This window comes from Pygoscelis adeliae, unplaced genomic scaffold, assembly GCF_000699105.1.
Source record: "Pygoscelis adeliae isolate BGI_AS28 unplaced genomic scaffold, ASM69910v1 Scaffold79, whole genome shotgun sequence".
In the NCBI taxonomy this organism is placed as follows: domain Eukaryota; kingdom Metazoa; phylum Chordata; class Aves; order Sphenisciformes; family Spheniscidae; genus Pygoscelis; species Pygoscelis adeliae.
The window spans coordinates 5,239,796-5,265,611 of NW_008825532.1; the positions used below are offsets into that span (position 1 = coordinate 5,239,796).

The window sequence follows — 25,816 nt, forward strand, 5'->3', positions numbered from 1 at the left end:
GAGGAGGGGAGGCAGCTCCACCACAACACCAACGGGACACACAAGGCTGTGGGACACCCCACCACAGGACCGGTGACATCCAGCAGCTGAGGGCGCTGGCTACAGCAGCCAACAGCAAACGTCGGGAATGGGGCTGAGCCTGCAAACACATGTGCTCGTGCTTCACTTGTAGCACAAAGTCAGCCGCAGCGACAAGCAGGACTGGGGCAGAGTCATGTCTCTCAACATCCCCATTAACCTAAGCTTCTGTGCCCTCGCTATGGGATAAGAACCCCGGATACAAGCACTAGGGATTGCCATGAAACCACGGTCCTCTGCAGGCACACGGGATGATTACCTCTTTGTAACTCAGTGCTGCCGACGGTCTGAGTGGAGGAGCAGGACGGAGGCAGCTCAAGCTCCAGGGCTTGAGGATTTTGGGGGGTTCCAGAGGCCCACGGATCTGTCCGGCTGAACTAAATGTCTGAGAAAATAGATGAGAAGCAAATGAAGACTGTTAGCCACCAAACAATGTAGAGAAGCAGAGGGGGATAGACGAGAGTTCACTGTGAACTCCTTTGAGACATCTAGGTTGCAACAAAAATAGGGCAGGATACATGTAAAATGGTACAAGCACGACATGGTTACAAGCAAAACTGCAGGCTGTGTCTTACAGCTGTACACATTACCTCAGTATCAAGGTGCGTTGCTGAAACAGAGAGATCAGGCAGTGCTGAGGAACCCTAGGCAGCAGAGCGGCTGGGGAGGCGAGACGCTTACCGAATGAGCGCTCCAGGACTGCGTTTTGGATACGGTGTTGCATGTCCCTTTGGTCAGCCTTTGCAAGTGGTCAAGCCATTCGTGCAAGTCCTGGCTGGTGCTGCAGGACACAGTGATCCGCTCCATCATGTTCCCTGCGGCAGAGCATACGGTCTTTAGCACATGGTAGAGACCCAGAAGAAACACAGGGTGAGCTCAACTCGGCACAGCAGCAAATGGCTCCTCGGCTGACAAAGTCCAGTGACTACAAAAGGCCAGTGCAAAGATGTGACTGCCCGTCGTGCTCCGGGCACCCAGTGCCAGCCAGAGTGGGAACAGCACAGAAAAGCTAAGGGAACTGGCAAGATGAATGTGTGAGGAATTATTTAAAGTTAAAAGCAAGCAAATGCAACATTTCCATGATTAATAGGACCCTGATGACAAATACCACCAGCACAAATAGCTACACTGCAGCCAAGTCACTGAGCATGACAACCGTGTATAGCTGCAAGTAATGAGATAAATTGAAGGGGAAAATTGGGAGGAACATTAGGAAAGCTACCTGATGACCAGAGATGTTAATCTGTCAATAAATGAGGCACTCACAGCTGCACGGGATGGACCCTGGACAGACAGGGCACGCACGGCACAGAGCAATGCTACGGGGGTCACAACCAGCCCTAGCAGGAGATTTGTCCCATACGAAACACTATGGTCTCCAAAAGCAGCCCAGAGACAGAGCTCAAGGGCCCTGGGAGGAGGTTGCCTCAACCAGGCGGGAGATGCTCAGGAACTCAGACTTCTAACACATGGTAAAAGAGCAAAAAGAAGAGCGTGGGTGTGTGGGAGGAGGAGGAGGAGGAGGACCCGTACCTCCAGTGGCAGCTGCTGTTTGGACTGGGAGGATGTCCCCAGGCAGGGGCCACACTGACCTGCGATTTCAAACATGTGCTCGTTCCCTTCGGCATCTTCCAGCTTCGTCAGCGTCATTCCCGTCAAAGGCAGCTTTCCCTAGGAGAATTGAGGAGGAGTCAATGTCTGCATCTGCTTCCCAGCGGGCGCTGTTCTGCTGATTCCTTTCTCTTTGGGAAATGCCATTAAAAACTAATCTGTGAAGGCTTCAGACTGCAGAAGAGTCTCCTCTAATGTATGGATCCAGATTTCCCTGCGCAACTAGGTCAAACCCCTGAGAAGAGGCTCCCACGACAGCTGAGTCACCTCCGGCTCATCTGCCGTCCTTTTCCTTCACTAGGTGCAAACCCTTTTTACAACCAAGTCAGGAGGATGAACTTCCCCTGGTTTTTCTGAAAGCCTTCCCTGTCCCTCTGTTTGGCATGCTGAACTGCCTGCTCACCCTACTCCCGCTGGTGGGTAAAAACTAAAAACCCAGCCAAATCCTTCCCAAATCTTTCCCGTCCCCCTCATCACCCTTGCATAAGACAAACGACACATCCACAGGACAGCATCCTTTTCCTGGAGGGTACTGATGGTTTCAGGCAACTGGAGAAAAGCCAAGCTCCCAACAGCCTGATTGCAGCCGTTCAATTGGTAAAACACAAGAAATGCAGTGTTTTGGGGTGCCTCATGGAGTGGAAATTTTGGGCTTTTTACAGTGGGCTTTATAATAGTGAAGCCTTTTCCAGAGATGGCTCAACCCTGAGAGCCGGCTGGCGGGTCATGTGGGGCAAAACCCTACAGCTGGGTCAGGACACCTTACACACACACACACAGTTCTTGAGAACAGCATGTAGGACAACATGCTGCGAGGTTTGGGGTTTTTTTTTTCTAATTTCACAGCATTCACACTTACCAAATGGTGTTTAACCAGTTGGCAGGACAAAGGCACTAAGAGTCCTGGCAGGCATGGTAAAACCAAGCCCTGGTTCCCAGCCTGGGGCATTTGTATCACAACAGAGAGGTTTAAGGAAACAGAGGATTTGAATTTGATAAGAGCTATCTGATTTCCTTTTTCACACCTAACGCCTTGCAACTTCAAATTAAGCATGTCTACCTGATAGATGAACCCACTCATCCGTGGGCTTGCAGACAGCATCAGCAAAACGTTTGAAAACAACAAGAAATATCGCTCTTCTTTCTCCTGCAGGGATAAGAATTTAGGTTAGTCCAGTCTGCAATGCATCACAAGCACTTTCCTCCAGCAAACCGAACCTGTTGCAGCTGGAATCACCAAGCTCCCAACAGCCTGATTGCAGCCGTTCAATTGGTAAAACACAAGAAATGCAGTGTTTTGGGGTGCCTCATGGAGTGGAAATTTTGGGCTTTTTACAGTGGGCTTTATAATAGTGAAGCCTTTTCCAGAGATGGCTCAACCCTGAGAGCCGGCTGGCGGGTCATGTGGGGCAAAACCCTACAGCTGGGTCAGGACACCTTACACACACACACACACACAATTCTTGAGAACAGCATGTAGGACAACATGCTGGGAGGTTTGGGGTTTTTTTTTCTAATTTCACAGCATTCACACTTACCAAATGGTGTTTAACCAGTTGGCAGGACAAAGGCACTAAGAGTCCTGGCAGGCATGGTAAAACCAAGCCCTGGTTCCCAGCCTGGGGCATTTGCATCACAACAGAGAGGTTTAAGGAAACAGAGGATTTGAATTTGATAAGAGCTATCTGATTTCCTTTTTCACACCTAACGCCTTGCAACTTCAAATTAAGCATGTCTACCTGATAGATGAACCCACTCATCCGTGGGCTTGCAGACAGCATCAGCAAAACGTTTGAAAACAACAAGAAATATCGCTCTTCTTTCTCCTGCAGGGATAAGAATTTAGGTTAGTCCAGTCTGCAATGCATCACAAGCACTTTCCTCCAGCAAACCGAACCTGTTGCAGCTGGAATCACAGCCTGCGAGAGATCACCCCCAAACCAATTATTTTGGCTTTTTTTCTTCACAGCATCTCATTCCTATACTAGTTTTTCCTGCATACATTTTGCCTGCATCCTGCTAATTCTCTTCCAATCATTTCAGAGTGCCTCAGAAGACCAAGACTTTATGTCCCCCAGCATCTCACATCCCAAACAAGACTCTGGGACTAGACTCTACAGGGCTTTGTTTTACAGGTCTTCCCTTCCCAAGGAAAAGTTGCTACAGCAAGCAAGCAATTCGGTGATAACACCAAACATGCCGTATGCGTGGCTTTAGCAACACTGGTGAAGGTCTGTGGCAAGCACTGGTGCAATGCTTTAGGACCAGTAGCACAGGAATCCCTCCAGTTATTTCCAAAGCGCAGTCAGCTCTGGACGTCACAGCAGCCGCCGCGCTGTGCACAGGACGTGGCAAAATGGTTACGCTAATGCACACTTTCAAGTCACTCTCATTTCTGACTAAGTCACAGGGGGGAAGGAGGGAAAATAATGTGCTATATGACACTGAGAGGCTTCTTTTGCTTGAAAAGTGTGTCACCAAAGGCCTGAAGCTAAGCTCCCGCGGCGTGACGCAGTGCCTGACTCCAAAGATGTGCACACTGCACAGCTCTTGTTCAGGTAAAATTATTTATCAGCATTATTTGGCAGCACTTTGCTGGCCTGGGGTGAGAGTAGCTGCCGCCTTGCATCGCTGAACCCGTGAGCAAGGGGGTATTTGGACACAATGTCTTTAGCCAGGAGAAAGACCACTGCACTCACCTCACTTCCCCCACACTGTACCATAACCTGGGACATGTAGATGATGTTTCCCATCGTTTTTATGTCCTCTCCTTCCCAGCGCTGGATGGATTCAGAAAGGATCTGCAGTTCGAGTTGTTTCCTCTTCCTCAGCTCTTGGCATTGTGACTGGGAATCACAGCGGGGTGCTTCGTTAGCCGAAGGGCTGGCGCAAACCCAAACCATCCCAACGAAGATGGTTCCACCAGCAATGCTCCCACAGCCACGTGGGCTCAGGGCTGGTCACGTCAAGGGATCAGGAAAGCCTGCTTTGGCTCTATTACACAAAGTTGGTTAAAAAAATCACACCCTAGCAATTTATGAAGTAATGAATACATTAAAATGTCAAAGAAATTGCGAACTGCACTGAGCAAACTTTTCTTTCCAAACCAGTCCTACCTCTGAGAGTACAGGGTCACATTTTCCAAACCAAGACAGACACAGAGTTAAATGTCTCTAATTTTGCTGCTGCTTAGGGAGACTGTGCCCATTTTGCCCAAACAGCAGAGAGTTGTACTTGCAGCAATGCAAAGCCCCCACAAATCAGATGGGTGGATATTTTCTAACCAAAATTTGCAAACCCAAAAGCAGGACTTGGCGCAATATTTCAGCGGTGCAGTAGAGTAGCACAAAAAGACGCTTTTGAAGGTGCCATAATTGAAAAGATTGCACTGATGCTCAGCAGCTGGGGACTGGTAGAGCTCCACGGAGCGGCCAGTCCTTCAGCAGCTTTCAGCAAGGAGAGGACAACGCTGACTGAGCAATGACAGCCCCGCAAATCCAGGCAAAACTTGCTTTAACTGACCCCTCCGCCAATGGGGAAAGTTGCTGCAAAGCCAAACCCAGGCTCAGTTTTCACCAGCTGCTTGTTTTTTTCCAAACCCCTGTTTCTGACAGAGATTTTCCTCCTTTCCAGCTCAGTTTCACACAAACTCTTTGACTATTCAGATCTTCAAAGAGAGAGGCTGCACTGGGTCTAGTCTGAAAACACACAATTTTGAACCAGACTGTGGGGGCTTCCTTTGGTTTTACAACTGTTGTCTGCTTTGATGGGTGTCCAAATCCAGTGTTCCCAGGACGCAAATCCACATAAAATCCACAGCAATCCATCACAGTCTGCGCAGATGCGATGTGGCTCCACGATCCCTGCCCTGCCGTTGCTTGGGAGCATCCCTGGTCCTACCACGGGACCACGTGTCTGTCGCAAGGGGCATCTCTACCCATCTAACCTCAAATCTGCACTGAACCTTTGCAGTCATAATGTAATTACATTAAATTGCTCAGCGCCCAAGTACACATTTCAAGTAACACTGTCCATGACTTATGAGCATTCCTAAAGATTAATGACACCTTGTAATTGAACTGAATTATTCCCCTATTATCTGCTAGAAAAAATGGAAAGGGAGCTGAGTTTCTAAGTAAATGTAACATGATCGCCCTTTCCTGTTTTCTATGAACTTTCTCCTCCCCATCTTTTATCTGCACTGCTAAGCATCGAAAACTTGCATCTGCTGTGCTAAGGAAGGAAGTTGGACCACATCTGGAGTGGTTATAGTGAAAGGTATTCGGTGGCTACAAAGCGAGAGAGACTATAGCTTTTTTAATAACCGAAAAAAGCTTTGCCGGGTAAAACCTTTGTGCACGTGGATGGCTTTCCCCCCTCTTTTTCATCTCAGTGCAGTGGGAGTTTGAGGGGTGTCGGTAACACAGCTCACAGAAATAGGTTTGTTATCTCTGACTCATCCCTTCGCTGCCGCTTGCTCTGCTCCCCACCGATGGCCACGGTACCCGGTGCCACACATTACCTGCAATATGGTCAAAGCCTCCTGATGCCCAGGGAGCAAACCTCAACAAAACCAAGAGTCGCTCAACGGGCTCAGAGGGGTTGAGTCAGACACCCGTGTTAACCTTTCACAGCTCATCTGAACGAGCAAGGGGTGGTCTAGTTTCAGGTGGCAAATGATTAGGGTATGGAGGCAAAAGGAGATGAAAGGGACCCCACCGCCACCACTACCCACACATGGCTTTCTGCAGCGGAGGAGAAAGTTGGAGATCCTCCGTTTCTGCTGCTGGGACCACAGAGCCAGCGTGTAACTGCTGAAACACACAGCCAGAGGGGCAGCTCTAGGCTTGAAACTTGAAATTAAGATTCTTTATAACCCATCTTTTCCATTCCAAAAGACCTTTTTTTCTAATGAGGAGACAAATGTCAGGCTTGACTCACTCTTCGTGAAATGCAGCTCTGAAATGGAGTGTTCTATTTTAAGAATTGCCACCTACCACAAGGGACTTGAAGGATGTGATGGCTTTCAAAACCTCTTCGTGATCTGCATGCGCCTCCTAGCGAAGGGAGAGAAAAATCCCTCAGCCACCAGCAGCAGCAGCCGCCCTGCGCAGCACCCACTGCCCCGGCGCACCCAGGGCTGCAGAGCTCACAGGGTGCTGGGGGATGCGGGGCTCAGGCAGCATGGGCTGCAGGAGCGGGCCAAAATCCCCCAGGTATCTTCCTCACCACCCTGTTCAATGTGCCACGCAGCTATGTAATTCATGCATACCAATTTAATGACTGTAAAGTGGCCAGAGCGAGAGCAGATATGATTTTACTTCGAACAAACTCGGCTTGCAAAGACAATTAACCAAAACAGGCAGAGGTGCAGGGTGGATTTCTGGTTTCACCTTCGGGAAGGAAGCTTCCATTGGCATGCAAGGTATTCCAGCCATTGCCCCATCAAGGGTACAGTTTCCATGAGCATCAATGGGAGCCTCACCTCTGGGTTTAAGGGAGGGCACGTCTGAGCAGAGAGCTCTTGAGCCAGGGAGGGGAAAATGGGATGCTGCCCCTTATCTCTGACTGCAGCTGCCTTCTGGTACTCTCCCAGCACCTCCTCCTGGGCATCTAAGGCCCTACATCATAAGCTCTTCACCATCCAGACCTCATGCCAAGCAAATCCTAAGGTCTCTAGGTTGTGATGGAGCTGTCCCTGCGGCTGTCAGAGGCTGCCTGGGATTGCTCACCTCTGAATCCAGGACGAGGGCTGCCCTGAACATACCTGCCCTGTCTCCAGCTGCACAGCAGTGCAGGGAAAGCTATGGCATATATCCACACTGCGTACATCTATATTGCATACATCCATACTGCATACATCCATACTCTTCCCACGGCATCGCAGCTTAAACCTCAACCCTACTGATTCATGCAACAAAACCCCCACACTCGGCTTAGAAACTAAGAAATAGCTGATGTGTGTCCCCCCGAATCCACTGCTGACCCCATACAGCATCCTGCAAAGAGCACGCTGTCTCTGTACGGGCATGGTGGCTGCAGCCAAGCTCAGCTCAGTCCCTGCAGCTCAGCTAAGCCAGGTGAGAGCAGGACAGGTCAGGTCTGTAGTGTGCCTACAGTGCAGGCTCTTATGCCCCCCCCATGCAGAAAAACCCCTGGCTCAAGCACAGAGGTTTTAATCCTCTGGCTGGGATGTGGATTTGAATGATCATGGCTAAGTGTGCTGAGTAATTAACAGGTAATTAATACTGGAAGAGGGAAAAAGCAAACCTAGTTAAAAATAGACTGTTACTTCTGTTTTCTTCACCTCCTTGCACCACCCCTGAGGTTTGCATCCCCGCGGCTGGAGTGCACCAGCAGGCAAGTAGCAGAGCTCCAACAGCAGAGATCTTTACAGTCCCCGGGGGGAGAAATGTCCTAAAGCAGATCTGCCACCTGCCGAGGAAGTCTCTGTCCCCCCTTGCTGCTCTCCCTGCTCCCCGGCACTCGCTCCTCCGCCCCCGTGTCTGCACTGGCTGCCAGATCGATGTCTGCCTGTGCGGCTCTGCCTCCACCCAGGAGCACAAGCCTCGGGCGAGGGGTGGGGATGTGCCTGCGAGCTGCAGGAGCGAGCAGCCGGGGATAGGAATCTCATAAAATGATAATAAAAACACCGATTTATTACCCGCTGTCCAAATAAATACCAGCTGTAGCCTGACCCTGAACTCTACTTTTACTTGTGCTGGAAATGGCCCATCTTTGAGGAAGGGCTGGGGCGAAGAGCAGACAATGCCTTCCCACAACATCCCCCAGACTCCACCGCTTTCCCACTTTTAATCTGAACGGTAGATAATGTCCCATGGAGGTGGAACACCTCCTTGGATGGGTGGTAAGTACTTTTAGCAATGTGGTGCTCAAATACCAATGGGCAGAGGTACCTCTTGCAGCTCGGGGGGGCAGCTCTTGCAGCATCAAGGGGCACAGCCTGCCCAGCAGTCCCACATCCCACCTACCTCCATGTGCCGCTCCAGCTCCTGCAGCAGCGTCACATATTTATCCAGCCTCAGGAAGGGTTTGCTAAGGCTCGTGGTTAAGATGAGAATGCCTGGGTTGGCCGCACCCTGGCTCTCCATGAACTTCTCCAGCTCATCACTATAAATAGAGACAACAACAAAAAGGAGGGCTCGCCACCACTCAAGGCTGTGTTTTGCTGCCTCCCACACTCTCCTGATGGCTGGGGCTCTGCTCCGAGCTGCGCCTTTTAAAGGCAGCCCAGCCTCCCCTCCAGCAAACCTGGCAGGGCAGGCAGGGAGCTGCGAGCTTCCAGCCAGGCAAGACCCCACTCCCCGGGGACGCAGGAGAGGATGCTGCGTGGCGGCAGGTGTTGGTGTGCACAGCCTCTGGGGTACATCGGTGCCAGCAGCTGGTCCCCTGGCACAGCGAGGTGGCACAGGGCCCGGCGTCTGGTGGGCAGCGGGGGCTGCAGAGGCTGATGCTGTGCTGGAGGACGCCGCAGCAACGTGCCGTGACCCTGCTGGGAGCTGTGCTGCTGCTGTGAGCTCATACATCGCTCCGGAAAACATGGCTTGTGCATGTCAGCACATTTGTCAAAGCTGATTCTTCGACTGATCGAAGAAAAGGGTTCAGACTGAGGAACCACATGAATGAGTCATTTACAGGAGCCAGGCTTTTCGTTAGGCTGAATTAAAGCTGGATTTCAGCAGTTAAGTAAATATATGGTGAGTTCCCCTTACAGAATGGGAAGACTTAAACAGTATAGCCGGGGTCCTGGCTTTCCCATCACTGCAGGGAGGACAGCTAAACTGCATTAGGGATGACACAGTTGTAGCCTTTTGGCTTGGCATTCTCTTTAGCATGACATTACACAGATTCAAGTGTCTACTCAGGTGGGACATGTTGAAGGAAGATGTTATTACCGTGATCTACCAATGACCCTGCAAATCAACCATTTGGTTGAACAGCAGCTCAATCATTAAATTGGGTAATTCCGGGTGACTTGATGACCGCCCTCCTTTTGCAACGATGTGCCCCACACCGTGGTGCCACAGGGAAACACAATCCCATCTGCCGATGTGTGAGCACTTCAGCAGTGGGTCTGAAACAGCGTCTGGGTCCTTCAGCAAGTAAGAATCACAGGAGATGCTACTGCAAGGGCTGAGGTTGCCTCTGTTTTACCCAAGAGTCCTGTATGTGCAGACAGGACCTGTGAGACCAGCTCTGAAGACAAGCAGCATGACTTGTCTCCGTGCTGGAGCTGAGACGCTATGCTGAAGAGCCCAAAGCCCCAGCAGTTTTCCCAGCAGCAGGATCCCATGTTATTCCCCTCGCCCTATTGTCAAAATTCAGGTCAAAAGCCATGCCAGGCCAAGTATTAATAATAAAAGTAACTTTTAAAAGGAGGGATTTCAGTCTGAATCTCCTCTTCCATCACTCACCTGTGTTGCGTGAGGACGTTGACTGCGGACGGGTGGTTAGCACAGTACGTCAGGTACAGGGACCTGAACTGGGGCATCAGGTTCATGAAACAGCCTCCCACGCGCTGCTGGTTCTCGGGGAGCCTACAGACGCCAACACACCAGCCACAACGTTAAGCCTCTTGATCTGCACCCTGCAGCTACGGCACTCTCAGGTGTCTGCCCAGGAACCACCCGCTGCAGGGGGACATTCCCAGGTCACCGCATAACTGCAGCACCGAGCAAAATACCCACGCCTGCCACTTGGGAAGGAGGCAGACGGAGGTCCTCAGATGGGACTGGGTTTCTGTGGTGCAGACAGTGAGTACAACAACCCATTATCAACCCGTCCTGTCCTACCAGCAGAGCTGCAGCTGGGATGCCGTAGCCCACTGCAGCTGATGAGGATGTGCTGGAAAGCACTGGGTGCAATGGAGGGGTGGTCCCACTGTCTGGGCTGCCCATGAATATGAGAGAGGAGATGGAGAGAGAAAGGGAAGCCACAGCCTGAATACATTTCCAATATTCAGTCTTTTCCCCATCTCTTTTCAGCCCTTCCAAAGAAGAGGCTGGGCTAAGGCTGAACATGTGTGCCAGCCTCCCCGCGGGAAATTACTACCTCTAATAATTTGCTGTTTGCTCCCTGGCAATCCCCATCTTCATGCCTGCCAGATCTCCCACCCTGCATGTGTCTGCATCTTTGGTCTAGTGACACTTTCATGTTAGGTCTAGTGACACTCTCGTTCAGCAGATGCCTTAACAGTAGAAATGTCAGAGTTTCTTCTACCTTCCCTCCTGCCAAAGCATTACCTGCTGCCTTTCTTCAATCCTGTTATTTTCTTCTATATTTAACAAGTCTAAGACAGCAGCCAGGAGGAACTTTAATGACCGTGTCTTTCTATTATTTTTAGTTGCAGTTTAGTAGCTTAATACCCTCAGCGCTATGGCACGAGCTTACTTTGCAACTTCTTCCAAGGCTTGGTTCAGTGTTTGCTGAAATGCAGAGATTTCCTCCACGTTCCCCAGCAATGACGCGATGTCCACAGCGCTGAGCCTAGAAGAGTCAAATAGCTGATTAGCATCCAAGAGATGTTGCTTTCAGGAGTATCCCCATGGTATCTGTAAGCAGTCCTTCCAAAAAGACCCAAGAACTTCTCTTTCCCCAGATACACCATCAGACATGGGAAAACACAAAATCCATGATCTGTGAGCTACATACCACAGCCTCCCGGAGAAGATGTCTGCTGTCAAGGATTATCTTAATTGGATTTTAATCACTTAATCACACTAATCTTCTCAGACATTTAGCTGTCTAACAGACACAGACAGATGGGATTTCAGCCAGGGGTGGGGAGGGAGGTGTGTGCAGACACAGAGACAGCTTTGTCTTCAGGGATTCATGCTGTGGGTTTCCCTACGGGAGGAGGGTCCTACAGAGCAGCCCCTCGGGTAGGGGTTGCTTGGTTCCTTGAGCAAGGTTGGATTTTTCCTAGCCAAAACTAATGCAATCTGCTTCTGTCATCCTCAGAGCAATCCTCAGAGTCACTCTCGTACCACCCTCATTTAAGCCATTTGCTTAATGCCAAGGCTGAGAGCATGAGAAATTTTCACAGTTGAATATATCCCACGTGAAGATAGGAGGAAGGAAGGAGAGATTTAAATACAAAGGCCTTAAGACACCACTCTCCCATCTCTCCGAACTGGACAATATCTAAACATCTGCCCTCTGCCCACGATGCCCCGGGCCTGCCCGGTCCTCCTGCAGCGTGCTCAGCCGGAGGGACCCTGGCCCCAAACGCAGCTGCATGGACGGGGTCGCCAAGCCAGCACCATTCGGAAGAGACAACTGTAAAGCTGAAGCAATAAGCAGGAGGTGAAGTTAACTGCACTGGGTCTTTTGTGCAGGGTGAAACTATCTACAGGAGTCTGCTGAGAGGCACCAGTGTGCTGCCTGTCACTGCCTGGGTAAGGACAGGACGGCACGTGCTGCCTCTGGCACCACTCTCGCCGGCACAGATGGAAAACACATCGGCTTATTTCCGCAGGTAAGCCCTGACAAAGTCCCCCAGTCTCCCTGGCGTTGCTCAGGCCGTAAGGGATGGCAGCATGCTCTTCCTGAGCATGGAGGTACTTAAAGCCGATGGCTGCACAGACGGGGAGACAGGGGAGCCACTTCTTGCTCAGCAGCCGTTCGGATTTAGCAAGAGGCAATCTAACCGCAGAGAATACGTGTCGTCGTGCGCGAAATGAAGAGATGACTTAGGAGATGCCGCTTGGGACTGAGAAGTCACAGCAAGGCAAATTACAAGGGGAGAAGCCATGCAAGGCATACCGCCAGCAAACATGCATGCCAGGAGAGCCACACACGAGCTTGCAGATGGGTTGTTACAGCCAGCCCTCTACCAGATGGAAATGCCCATCTCTACCACAGCCGAATGCCTGCACGACCACTGAGGAATAGGAATGAGCAGAAACCTGTACAACATGGGGTTTTTTTCTGGTTCACAGGGAAGCTGTGAGGCTTTACAAGAAGAGCAGTAACAGTCCCTAAACATTCCAAAGCAGGAAAGTAACGAACTATGATCGATTTTACAGGGTTCTCTCCACCTCAGATGCCCTTATATCTTACTTATCATAAGACTGGAGGGGTCTTAAGTAAGTTCCCAGAAGTGACTGTAGTTCCTTCGCATAATCTCGTTCTGTTTCCAGAATATTTTGCAACACCTAGGGTGAGAGACAGAGCACTGAGTAGATCTTAGTACTAGCGACTAGTCAAAGGAACATGACATCAGCTTCCAAGTGTGGAAAAGCATGGAAGTGTATTTTAAGTCCATAAATTACATTTGTTAATACAGAACCCAGAACGCTCAGGAAAGCCCTGGGGGGTCCAATTTCGGGATTTTACGTTGCAAACTGGGGGAGGCCTGGAAAGCAGATGTTAAGGGCTGCTCCTTCTTCTCTGGCAAAGCATGAAGACAACATCAGTTCAGACCTGAGTTTAGTATTTGACCCCCGAGAGGCTCATGCCTAACCCTGCATGCATAACTGGCTGCCAAGGTATGCAAACAAATGATTTGTGCATGCATCCTGGGAGCACCGTTTGCACGAAGGCAGGCAACAATTTAAATGCAACAGTGGCCAGACCAAGGACGGCTCCTGTGGCAGCTCAAGCCAGGGCACAGCTCACTTGCCACTTCAAGGACATGCTGAGCTGGGTTTGGTCCTGCTAATCCATCTCAGCAGCCAATTTGTCTCTGGCAGCAGGGTAGGCAAACCCACTGCCTGCACACTCCCAGTTAGCACTCAAGTTTCTCAGTGCGATGAGCTTTAGAGACAGTGGAGGTGGTTCCCAACTCTCTGGACATATTGTTTCTGCTTTGCTTTGGTTGAAATATATTTAGACATGCTGATGTCTAAGCATGTTTCACCGCCGGCACCAAGAGCCAGGGACGTTCACATGCAGACATTTTAACTCTCTTATACCACAGGGCTCACTCTAGCCTAGACACAGCAGGAAGGTTCCTGCCCCCGTTTGCCGGACATCATCGCTCCAGTAGCAAGGTGGTAGAGGTGGTGATGTTTCTCCACCCCTTCTGCAGCCACAGTTGATAGCCTGGCATGCTGACCTGCTCCAAAGCCAAGCCCAGTTAACAAGCCAGGCTGTGAGCTGCGGCGGCTGCCCCTTCTCCGAGGGCTGCAGCTGCTGGCACGGGCACAGGGCAGGCAGCTCGGGGTGTAACATCTCCAGCCAAACCCGAGAAAGGGATCATGGATCAGAGCCCTAATTTAGCTTGCGTCACACCGTGACATTATCTCCTCATCTTTTCAACGGGAGATAGCCGGCAGTCAATGGCAAGGACTGGACCGGAGACATTGTGCCTTATTCCCCAACACTGATCTCAAAGCTGCCACCTCTGCTATGTTATCTCAGTCGCCTACTTTGATTCTCTCCTTTTGACATCTTGCAGCAACTTCCATTTGTGGTTTATTGTCTCGACAGCCCTGAACCAAGGAAACGGCAGCAGCAGCATTTAAATACAGAGTCGCATCCCCAATTGTTACAAATTGCTTCAATGATTTCTAAGGGAAGGAGCCAGTTCAGAAGATTAATAATATGCTACTCATTAAAATGTATGATCAGCACTTTAAAACTTACCACAGGGTAATAATTCTTTGTCAGCTGAGTGCTTTCAAGTCCTTTTAATGCTTTGGGAGAGAGCGGTTTATCTGTACAAAAAAATACATCAATAAATTACAGTGCACAGCTCTCATTATTCCAGCAGGAAAAGTCACTGCCACATCATGTCCAGCAAACATAACTTCACCGCTGTGAACACAAAACTTCAATTGCAGGGCTTTTTTGCCTGTTTCAGAAAAACCAGGAGCAAACCAAAGGCGTGCATGACGCCGAAGGCAGCCGAGCGAGTTGCACCAGAAGCACAGCACAGCCTCTGTCAACTAACGTACAGGTTTGCTCTGAAATCCCTGGCAGCAGCCCAGTGTCTGGCACTGTTTGGAGCTACAGTGTGGCTTCACCCGGCCCACAAAATTTTAAAACTGAGTGTCTATCAGAAATGCTGGATACAGCGATTTGTTCCAGGTGATTCACAGGGCACTTGAAGCCAACACCGATCAATATGCTGAACCCCGACCCCCACTGTCATTTGTGATGCAAAATCCTTCTCTGAATGAAGGTAGATTTGAATAAAAAGCTCTCACAAACCTGGAAGTCAATTCTCTTCTGCATTTGCTAAATCCCTGCGGATGCCTCCAGCGTGGTATGCACGCGCACACACACACACGCACGCACGCACGCACGTCTCTGCTCCATTTTTCCTTCCCTAGAGAAGCCCATTCCCTGCCAGCAGCATGGCTTTGCCAGCTCTCCCAGCACTGCAGCGGCACCATTACCCCTCCGGACTGGGACAGGTCAGCAGCGCAAGGCTGCACCGCCAGCCCTGGCCACGCTGCACACCTTGTACTGAAACGCCTCTGTGCCGTGCGGAGCAGCCAGTCTCTCTTTTCTCCCTGCAATCACTCACAGAAGGCAATTACTTTCACACTGATAGTAGGAGAGAAGCTTGAAATTGATAAATTTAGCCCCTGGAAACCACAGCTTGATGTATTGTCTAATTATTGCCCTTGCAGAGTTTCCTGTCACTTCCAGCCAGGAGCTCTGTGCCTCATTTAAAGGCTCGGAGGAGCTTTGCTCTACGCAGCTAGTTATTTCCACCCAAAGGGCGCGCTTAGGACACGGTGGAAGTACAGACACTGCTGAAAAACAACCAACTCCATTTAGAGTGACAAGTCTCACACTTTGGAGGCGAGGAAAGCAGCTCCTGCTGGCTGGCAGTGAGGGATGCCCCCGGGCTGCAGCCCCCAGGCAGCGGTCCTGGGGCAGGAGAGGGTTAGCTGATGGTCCCTGCATCCATCATTTGCAATACAGCCACGTGTCCTGAGCAAGCAGAGACCCGGGGAATGAACCCTCCTCCCATGTGAAATGGGTGCTGAGAGAGGATCTGGAGGGAAAAGCTCTGCAGATAAAAAAATTGGATGGGGTCCTACATCAGGATCAATGGGAGACTCGTCATTCGCTTCCATGAGGTGCCGTTATTTCATGCAGCTCCCATGTGATTTTCCCCATGGGACCGAAGTTTGCTCTCCTTTTTTAAAAAACATTTCTCTTCTCCACTCGCTGACTTAATTAGTGATCCCTGGGTTGTGCCAGACAAGCCTTCAATCTCTGCTGCAACGTCCTGCTCCAGCTCAGACATCATTTCCCAGAGGGAAATAGTGGGAGATGAGATATCCTAACAATGATTTTTTCATTTAGAATTAAATAAAAACTGGCCTAATTCTGAACACTCACTCGTTAATTTTATTCTTCCCTCCTTTGCTTTTTTTGCTTGCAAGTGTGGTGGGAGTAAGGATGTCTAACAGGGGTTGTACACTTTGCAGCCACTTTGCAGGCCACCCTTGATGTCTCACAGCATTTAAGGCCAGCGCTGATCCTAAGCCATAAAACCAACACCGAGCACAAAACAGGTCTCTGTCTAGGGTAAGCCCTCAAGGCACATTAAGGAATTAAAAATTGGATTTTGTAAAAAAGCAAGTTTACTGTCACACAATGGCCTCAGAAGCACAAGGGGATGAGCTGCTTGAACGGATGTGTAACACTTACAGGGCAGTTAGCCAGGGGCACGCTTCGTGTGTCACCACCCCATATCTGGTTAAAATCACATCACAGAAAATGTTAAGGACACTCAAGACAAAGCTCAATAAAGGCAGATGTCATCAGGTGGATCGTCCCCTCCCTTCTCCTTTCTCAATATCACAGCAGAAGATGCATCTGGGGGAAAATGTACTATGTGAAATCAGCCATCACTACAGACAAAACCAGGGGACCGTTCCCTGCAGCCATATAGTTTTTGTTGGTTTCCTCACCGCGTTCATGAGCATCCATTCCACCACTGCCAGAAATGGCAGGATGAAACGCAAATACATTGCCTGACCCAGGTCTCTAACAAAAAGCTAATCCTGTGCTCAGACACCGGAACGACCTGGCAGCTCCCCAGGACAAAAGGGAACCACGCAGCCATCTCTGGCCTCGTCCTCTGGCGATGTCCCCGCTCCCCCACTGCTGGGGCTTGAGGGGGCAGTAGAAAAGCACGATGCGCTGGGAAGAGGGCAAAGCAGCTCTCAAACAACTCATGCGAAAGACTAGGCTTTACCCGTCTGGCCTTGTTCATCCTTCCATTAGCCCTGCTGCTTTAAGGACACAAATGGTCCTTAATAAATAGCAGCAATTTCCCAAAGGCACAAGGATCTACACTGCATTACACCGCTGTCATTCAATCAGCCCTTGAAAGCAATTTGCTTACCGGTGGATTTGATTTCTCTGACGTAGTTGCTTGGGAACCAGCCTGTTTTTCCATTCAAGGTCCCTTCCCACCAGCCCCCTTCTTCAACCCGGGTGACATAAATAATGTCTCCTTTGTTAACGGAGAGTTCATCTTCATTGGTCTGCTTAAAATTGAACCTGGCCTTTACCACCAGCTGATGACTGCCATTCTCGGTCATCTCCTAAGGAAAGAAACATGGAAAAACACCAGTAAATAGGCCAAAAAAGCAGAAGCCACTAGGACAAGCTATTGTTCTTCTTTGTTGTGACAGCTGTTTTTTCAGTACCGCTCATTATAACAGCAATAATGTCTTGCTTTTGTGTAAGCACTCCTGCCAGAGGACCACAAGGTCCCTCCCAAGCATTAATTTAGTTTCACAGTGCAATGGAGGGCAGATAAGAATCGCTGTTCTCATGTCACAGAGAGGAGCACCGCAGTTTGGAGAAGCCATGAGACTCTCTCCAGCCAGGGCAGCAAAGCCAATGTGGAGATCGGGGGAGAAAAAGCCCCTCTGGCATGCTCGACCCAGAGGTACCACTCATACCCCTCTACCCCCCCAGCCATCAAACCCTTGATGAGATGTTAAATAAAGGATACCACAGGCTTGGACTGCCTCCTTAACACCCTCGCTGACTGCGACGCTGTGCCGTTGGAGTCAGTGTGGGGACCTCCGGCCGCAGAGCTAAGGGACGACAGATGTGAACATGGCCCTTTTGATGGCTGATCTGGTGAGGCAAAAACAACATCTGAGTTTTACCCAACTGCCCACCTGCATCACAGCAAAGCAGAGTAAAGCCAGTAAAGAAAACAAGAACAGGGCACAACAGTTGAAGGAGCATCTATCAGAGCAGAATAGCAAGTGCACTGCATCTCCAGTGTGGGTACTCCTAGTCAACAGTGAGGATGGTTTTGCTGGGCTGGGTTAACCCCTCCATGATGGAAGAAGTCGAACTGCATCCCAAGGCACTCCTAGGTTATGCCAGCTCTGCAGCCACACAGCCGATCGCAGCATATTTTTGAAATCCCCCTTAAAACTGTAGAAAAATAGAACAACACTCAGCCCAATGCTGCCCGACTGGGAATGTTTCTGGGATCTGAGTAAGGCGTTTCAAAGTTTAGCTCGCAAGTGAGCGCTCTTAGGTCACCTCCGCAGCTGCATTGTGGGCTTCCCTGCTGAGTGGGGAAGAATGCTGAACAGCTGGTCAACACAATCGCTTCTCTATTTAGGTAAGTCCTTCTGGGTTCATTATACAGCTGAAAGAGGCTAGGCACAATTTTGATTACTGTTCGTGGATCGTTGCCATTACCATGTGAGAGAGGTACCATTTAGACCACGCTGAGGAAGGACGGGAACGTCACCCCCAGGAGACTGGCGGCCCACGGAAAGGCTCACACCGTCCCCGCAGCTCTTGGAGTTGCCTCCTTCTCATGCTTGAAGCTCCTTGCTTTGCAAACTAGTCTCTGGGTTTATTCCTGACACCACCTGCCTGATGCTGGACATAATGCTGCTGCTCTGGCACATATCTGTTTTTGACAATTAGTGATTTGTTTCTATATTAATACCGAAAAACTTGCCGGGGGGTAAAAGGTTTCCTGGTCACAACTGCCCTGTGCTGAGACAGAGTCAGTGGCCTCGTCATCAAGAGCAGTCCTGGCTCCTGCAGGACCTGGCAGCGCTCAGCCCCAGAATCCTGCTTGGATGCTGCAGAGCAGTAAAAACATGGGTTTCAAGCCACCCAGTAATTCCCAGTACTTCTCTGCTACTGTATCTCATACCACACCGTGGGACAACCCTCAGATCACCTCCTTTCTATGTGCCATGGTGCTCAAATGAACCAATGGCAGACATTATCATTTCAGTAAACTGTAAAGTACTTTTGAGATTTGCCTTGTAGCTTCTTTTTAGATTTAAGAACATTTCTGTATCCCAGAGCTGTTGTTTTCCACCTGCGGTGTGGACCTAACACGCCCACAGACCTCAAAAGGAGGACTGAGAAGAGCAATCTGAGGTCTGCAGGCATCACTGTGCTGGGTGTGCAAGTCCCCTGGATAACACTTGGAGTTCTTCTTTGAAAGAAAACACTGCAAGAGGAGAGGGTGATCAAGCCACCAAGCATGTGCAGAAATCAGAAAACACAAACTCTAAGACTGCTGAGCCCCCATTCTCCTCCAGTCTGAATGTCAACATGGAAAAATCATTCTGAAGGGGAAGTTTGATGGGAATTACAGGAACTCAGCTGGGCTTTTATTCTCCCCAGAGGATTTTTGTTTCAATAGAAAACCACCTCATCCTTAGATTGGACCTGGAGCAACACAAACTGTGAGCTCTTGGAGAACGGACTTGCTTTGTCTTTCTCCAGCGCCTTGCACAATGGGGACCAGGTCCGTGACTACGACTTCCAGGCGCCGCCGCCTGACAAACCCCCGACCATACCATACACATGCCCCGGTCAGCCCGGTCCATGCTCCAGCGATGGACAACATTCACAGTAAATCTCGTGTGCTGTCAGTGAGTCTGTTTTCTCTCTTGCCCTGCTCGTTACACAACTGCCTGATGACCGCACAGTGAATTCCCAGCTCCCTGGGCTGCAGCAACAGCAAAACCCCTCCGCATGGAAAACACACTTTGCAAACACAGAGTGGTTTTTTTTCTCTGAAGCATCCTGATACTTGAGCAGGAGCGGTTTCGGCTGCTCCCGGCGACTCACAGGCCAGGAGGGGTGGCCGGCTGCCAGCATGAGATGTTCATCCCCTGATTCCTTCTAAAAAGGGAGGGCGTAAACCGCGAGTCCAGACTTCTCCGCTTATTCAAGCCATCAGCAACAGTCCCACGGAAATGACTTGGTTACTGTAGATTTTATGCTTCTCCCTGCCCCTCCCAATCTTCCAAAGCCTTTATAAATATCCACAGCAACCTAGAAACAAATGTAAAACTGACTTTGACAGTTTGGCAGGGAAGTGTATCATTTATATTGCATCATGACAGCGTCCTATTTTATGCCTGGTCCGGCATGGAACACTGCTGCCATATGTTGCTTAAACTATGGTTAAAATAGCTGAGTTTTCTGCTCACATTCCTACACTATTTTTGGCAGATGAGCCTCGCCTGATCCAGCACAGCTGGTTTTCCTCCCCTGCCCTCTCTTTCAGATAAAAGCATCAAGCTCTGTATTGCTGTTATTTGATGGACAGCTGCTGAACTCTGAGTTTATCCGCTACAAACGATGCCTTTAGTTATTTGCATAACAAGATCCACGAAGACAGGAGGATTTGGACTTCAGATGGATGCTCAGAAACATTCCCACGGCGTTTTCTTAGCTGTCACCTACTTCCCTCTGCCTCCGACAAGGGTGTCGGGATGCAGCAGCTCTGCGGGTGTCAGGATGCGCAGGCATGCTGGAGCCCTGGCCACAGCAGGAACTGCAGTAGCTGGTACCAGGCTTGTCCTGATGCTCCATTCAGCCCTTGGCCTCTGGTCTGGCGAGACGGACAAACCGGACCATCTGCAGTGGCGGTTTGTAGGACACAGGCTCTTGCTTCTCAGGAACTTGGCCAAGCCACCAAAAAGCAAACATTTTAGACATGTATTTATTTTACCCTGTACTTTTCCCAAGGGTGCTCTCTGCCTGAGCAGCTAATTATATCGCAGGCATTGCGCTTTTTAACATTTACACAGAGAAAGCATATGTTCAAACAGATGTTTGCGATGAAACCAAGAGGATTCCAGCTTCCCTATAGCCCCGTCAGAAACGTGTGATAGAAACTATTCCACAGCAAAGCCCTGTCCCGAGCCTCACCCAGTGACTGCATGGACTGAGCTGGGACACGGGTGGCTGCAAGAACCGAGTTGGGGCTGTAGATAAGGGGACTGCTGGGACAACAGCCCTGCAGCCTCGCCACCTCATCGGCACACACCCCATCACACCCCTCCAGCCCAGCAACAGGCAAGCACCGAGGCAGGAAAGTTTCTCTCTCTTTTTGCTTTCAGAATAATGATGCTAATGTCAATCATAATGACAACGTTTGCAAAGGCTACTCCTGGTCTAAATAACGCGCATTTTATATCCCCCATCATACTGAAATGCAAGAGCTTTCTACATGGGGTCACCGGGTGCTGTCGTTTAATGGAGCGGTAAGAGGCTGTAAGGAGATGTGCTGATCCTGAATTACCATCGCTGACTTCTAGGGAGCTCTGGCGGCAGAGCTGAGTGCCGGCTGCAGAAAGGCAGCCTAAGAACCTGAATTTCTTCAGAGCAACGTTATACACACATACACACACACATATGTGTGTGGGTACACATATATATATTATTATACATTATATATTATTCTAATATATATGTTGCTGTTTATATAATATATACATTATAATAAATATACAATAATTTATATAACGTATAAATATCGTATATATTTTATCTATATGATTTTATAAAGCCTTGCATCAGAACAGAACAGAGAAGAGGAAATAAGGAGGAAAGGGTCCAGTCCCAGCAATGAGGTTCTTTCATTGAACACCCGAGCCACTTCTGTACTAGCAGAAGAGAACCCAAAAGCAAAAACTCAGTTGAAAGAGAAATGAAACAACTGAGAAAACGACTGCAAACCAGATCTAGGCAAAATGCAGTAAGTCAACAGAAAAACCTTCCCGTGAAAGGAAAATTGTGGGTTTGGGTTTTGATTTTTCTCCTTTTAATCACCTAAAATGTAATCTGCAACAGAGAAATCAAACTCTCCTCCTGGTGCTGGACTTTGGTGGGTGTGTAGGACGCTGTGCAAATCTGCTTGCATGACAGGGGGCCATAAATGCTTTCCACCCTGCAAACTCTTTCCAGCTCAGCACAGACCTGCTCCTCAGCCCCTCAGCAAAGAGACCCTGGTCCTCTCACTCCTCCCCAGAGCACCACGCCATAATCGTCCTCCCCGCTGAACTTCTCCTTTCACAGCCTATGTGACTAAACATCAGTTTAAAGCAGCCCATAGGGAACAGCTACGTATTTGGGATGGCAACAAGAGGACCTGATTTGCTCTGCTTCTGCAGCCCGCTCCTGCACCCAGGGAGGCAGGACAAGCCATCAGCTTGATTCCCAAATCCGGGAGCCTACTCCATGGACCCAGGGAGAGGAGAGAGAGAAACATCAATGCAATTGACTGAGTGTCTGGCAACAATGTTTGTTTTGACTTTCAGTAAAATATTATGCAGATGGATCTGTTTTTCTCTTCGGCTTTAAAACACGCTCTTTAAAATCTGACATTGGGAGGCAGAACAAGCCATCAGCTTGATTCCCAAATCCCAAATTTCCATGGGAGGCTACTCCATGGTCCCAGGGAGGGGAGAGAGAGAAACATCAATGCAATTGACTGAGTATCTGGCAACAATGTTTGTTTGACTTTCAGTAAAATATTATGCAGATGGATCTGTTTTTCTCTTCGGCTTTAAAACACGCTCTTTAAAATCTGACATTTGCATTTTGGGAGGTGTATGCTCATTTACATCGAGGCTCCTTTACGATGACCTAATTTGAGGTCCCTTAGTACTGTCAAAACTGAGCAGAGGTTCCTTAGTGTAAAGTGATAATCAAGCTCTGCAAAGTGCATACAGCAACTCTGTAATGCCACATCTAAACCCAGAGTTGGTAGAAGCACGAAATGTCAATTCCACCATCCAGCATCAGGCATCGGTGCTGGCGGCACAATTTGCCAAGCCTCCAAAAATCATCATAAACTAGGAATTACTAAAAAAAAAACCCCACTCCAGCATACATACGAGACAGAATTTGAAAAGATGACAGAAAAACCCCTTTTTTCTTACCTTCGGTAGCTTTATTGACAGCTGTTAATGTGCTCAGGACCTTGGAGAACTGTTCTCCGGTGTACAAATCATGTGGATCAAATACCTGCGAAAGAGGAACGTGGTCAGTTGAGCCCAAAACATCTCGCTCCAGCCATCTGAGCAGCCCACGTTGCTCGAGGGTGACAGCGAGGATTAAGTAACCCATATGTCTCTGCAGGGGCAGGGTATTTATTCCGGGGTGATGAGTCCCATTTCCTTTATAGCGAGTGAACTCCTGGGGCGCCGGTGGCAGGCTGCGCGGGAAGGGCAAGGGACCCACCAGCATTTGGAGCGCAATACTGGGGACAGGGAAGGAAGAAATCAGTGCTGCCTGCAGAGAAGAGACTCCTCAGAAAATCACAGAGAAGGTTATTGCTTGCCTTGAGGGAAGGAAAGATTTTGCTGCTATTTTTGTTATCAAAAGCTGAAGAGATTGAGGCTGTACATATATATGTATATATACACACACATATTTTCCACAGCAGAAGAAACAAACACACAGAATTTTCTGCTATTGCAATATGGCATATATAATACACTTACATTTTTTTACAGGAAGCCAAAACCAGTTATTTTATGTGCAAAAATTCCAGTCTAAAGATTTTGTGTTGCTAAGCCTCAACAGCAAAACAGATATACATAGTTAGCAAGGGCTTGTTTTCTATGAGTGGTAACCTGGACCTTGTACACCCAGCCCTTCAGAAATCACCACCAGCACAATGAGGGGCAATCTGAGTTTCCAAAACACTGCAATCCCCTTTAACACCTGAGAAATGCCCTCAAGTTCATACAGACCATACAAATCCTACCATTAATGAAGCAAAGATAAGCAATACAAAAAGCCCCTGTTATTGGTACCACCAAGGCACCATCTGCTAATCCCCAAATACACGTCTTGCAGATGGATACCACAGATCCACGAATCCGATGAACAGGAAAGATGATTTTAAAGCTCTCCTGGCAGACACCATCTACTTACAAACACTTCCAATGCACTAAGGAGTGTATCCTGCTAAACAAGTACACGAGCCTTAATTGCCTTTAGGGTAGTACTGCCCTTTAAAATGGACCTTTCTTGCTTTCCACATATAGCTCCTTGAGAACGCTTGGCATATTTCAAATAGGAAGGGGACTGGCCTCTTCCGCAGCCCTGGATGCTTGCGGCATCTCTTCCTCTCGACAGACACATCAGTACAGCAACAAAGTCCAACACGGGCAGTACAAAGGCAGCTCTTTGTTGAGAATATATTTAAAAATTGACTCAGCCACTCAATACTGGGAGAAAGTCTTTACGCTAAAGAAATTTAATCCACGCTCAGAGGGGAAACAGCCTGCCGTCATTACAAATATTAAAATCAGTAGCCCCGCAGCTCCGATTCCATCTACTGCTCTGCACATTTCAGGGACATCCCCACCTACCCTGGGCTTTTCCGAGCTGATCTATCGCCCGCGCTCGCTTGGGTTTGCTCCTTTGGACCACGCGGACCCCATCCCCTCTGCCAACTGGTGCGTGAACTAGTTTTCCTGCCTTGCAATTGCAGCCACTGCTATCTGAGCATCGCCTCCAGCCCTAAGCAGCGACGTTAGCGTCTCCGTGGAAAGGGAGACGGTAACGGAGAGCCCGGGCGTGCGCTGACCCTGTTGGCAGCCGCTGGAGGATGCAACATTACAGTAACGCGCCTTCACCCTCCTGCCAAGCAGAAGAGGAAAGTAAACAGTGAGGCTGGGATGTTTGCATGAATGTCTCTGGTGTGTCACTTTCTCAGTCATACCCATTTTCTTCCACTTCAGTAAGTCCAGAAAAACAAGTCCTGTCTTGAATGAATGGCATCTTTTTTTTTTTTTTTTTTGAAGGACCAAAGTAGTGAAATACATCCCTGATCCTTCAATGCACAGAATAATGCCGCAAGCTCAGAGTCATCATCAGACTGACAAGGTCCAGAGGAATTTGGTGGCAGGAGGGATATGCAAAAAATTCTAGCACAAAAGCAAGCAATAACTTTTAGGACTTTTCTTCATGGAGAAATTGTCTGGAATAGCTACTACGGAACAACAGCTATGTGGAAAACTCTTCTGGATCAGCTACTACAATGTAAATATACTCTGCAGCTTGTTCCAGAATAAATTCATCATACAGAAAAGTCCTCATTTATAAGCTAAAAATTACTTTTTCCAGCACAATCCATCCATAATTCCATTCCTAACTAAAAGACAAGCTGCAAGGCTAGAAGAAAAATAGAGGGGAGAAAGGCTTTTTTGCTCTCAGCTCATGGAAGATCTGGTGGAAAGTAAGTAAAACCCCACTTAAATCCATGGCTCTCATCTGAGGATCTACATTAAAATGGAGATTCTGACTTTCAGAATCACAGACTGCAGCTGCCCTTGGTGAAACACTCCAGCTGCTCCATCAGGCATCACACCGGGAGAGAGAAAACCTGCACTGCTGCACCACCAGTCCTCCTCGGAAAGACAGCAAGAAGGTGAGGAGGGGCCGGTGCTCGCAGGGCAGTGACCAGAAGAGCACCCAGCTTTTCGGGAAGGATGAAAATCAAACCCAGGGGCATCTAGCAAGTTATCAGCCCCCAAAATCCTTGGAGCGGGATGGAAGCTGCAGAAAAGTTAGGGGAAGCCGGGTTGTGTTTCGAACCTGAGCTGTTTTATCTGCACAAACTATTTCCACAGTTAGGCAAAACCCCGGCAAACCTCAAGCTGGGTGCAAAGCCCAAAGCTCGGCGCGACCGCGACCCTTCATCCAAACCCGAGGACGAGGGCTGGAGCCGGATCGTCCCACGCCCGCTCCGACTGCCAGCGATGCCGGCGTTCCGGGCGCTCGCTAACCCCAGCTGCCAGACGTGCCTCTTGCCTTCCGCGGGAGCGGCGGCACGGCCGGACTCCGCCGGCTCTGCGAAAACCGGCGAGACGGAGACAGGCAGGCGGCC

The 25,816-nt window shown here is 49.3% G+C and overlaps 1 protein-coding gene across 1 annotated transcript in view; it reads right to left on the bottom strand.

Moving 5' to 3' along the window:
* Window positions 1-25,816, bottom strand: part of ARHGEF6 (Rac/Cdc42 guanine nucleotide exchange factor (GEF) 6) — a 41,931-nt gene that overhangs the window by 9,403 nt on the left and 6,712 nt on the right. The window contains exons 3-16 of the mRNA XM_009331717.1: window positions 22,857-22,941; window positions 17,642-17,769; window positions 17,024-17,225; window positions 14,299-14,369; window positions 12,772-12,866; window positions 11,101-11,196; window positions 10,125-10,247; window positions 8,682-8,820; window positions 6,687-6,746; window positions 4,389-4,535; window positions 3,429-3,515; window positions 1,671-1,749; window positions 760-893; window positions 338-463 (exon numbers count right to left, since the gene is read on the bottom strand). Of these exons, the coding sequence (XP_009329992.1) occupies window positions 338-463; window positions 760-893; window positions 1,671-1,749; window positions 3,429-3,515; window positions 4,389-4,535; window positions 6,687-6,746; window positions 8,682-8,820; window positions 10,125-10,247; window positions 11,101-11,196; window positions 12,772-12,866; window positions 14,299-14,369; window positions 17,024-17,225; window positions 17,642-17,769; window positions 22,857-22,941 (1,572 nt within the window). The remainder of the gene's footprint in view (window positions 1-337; window positions 464-759; window positions 894-1,670; window positions 1,750-3,428; window positions 3,516-4,388; window positions 4,536-6,686; window positions 6,747-8,681; window positions 8,821-10,124; window positions 10,248-11,100; window positions 11,197-12,771; window positions 12,867-14,298; window positions 14,370-17,023; window positions 17,226-17,641; window positions 17,770-22,856; window positions 22,942-25,816) is intronic.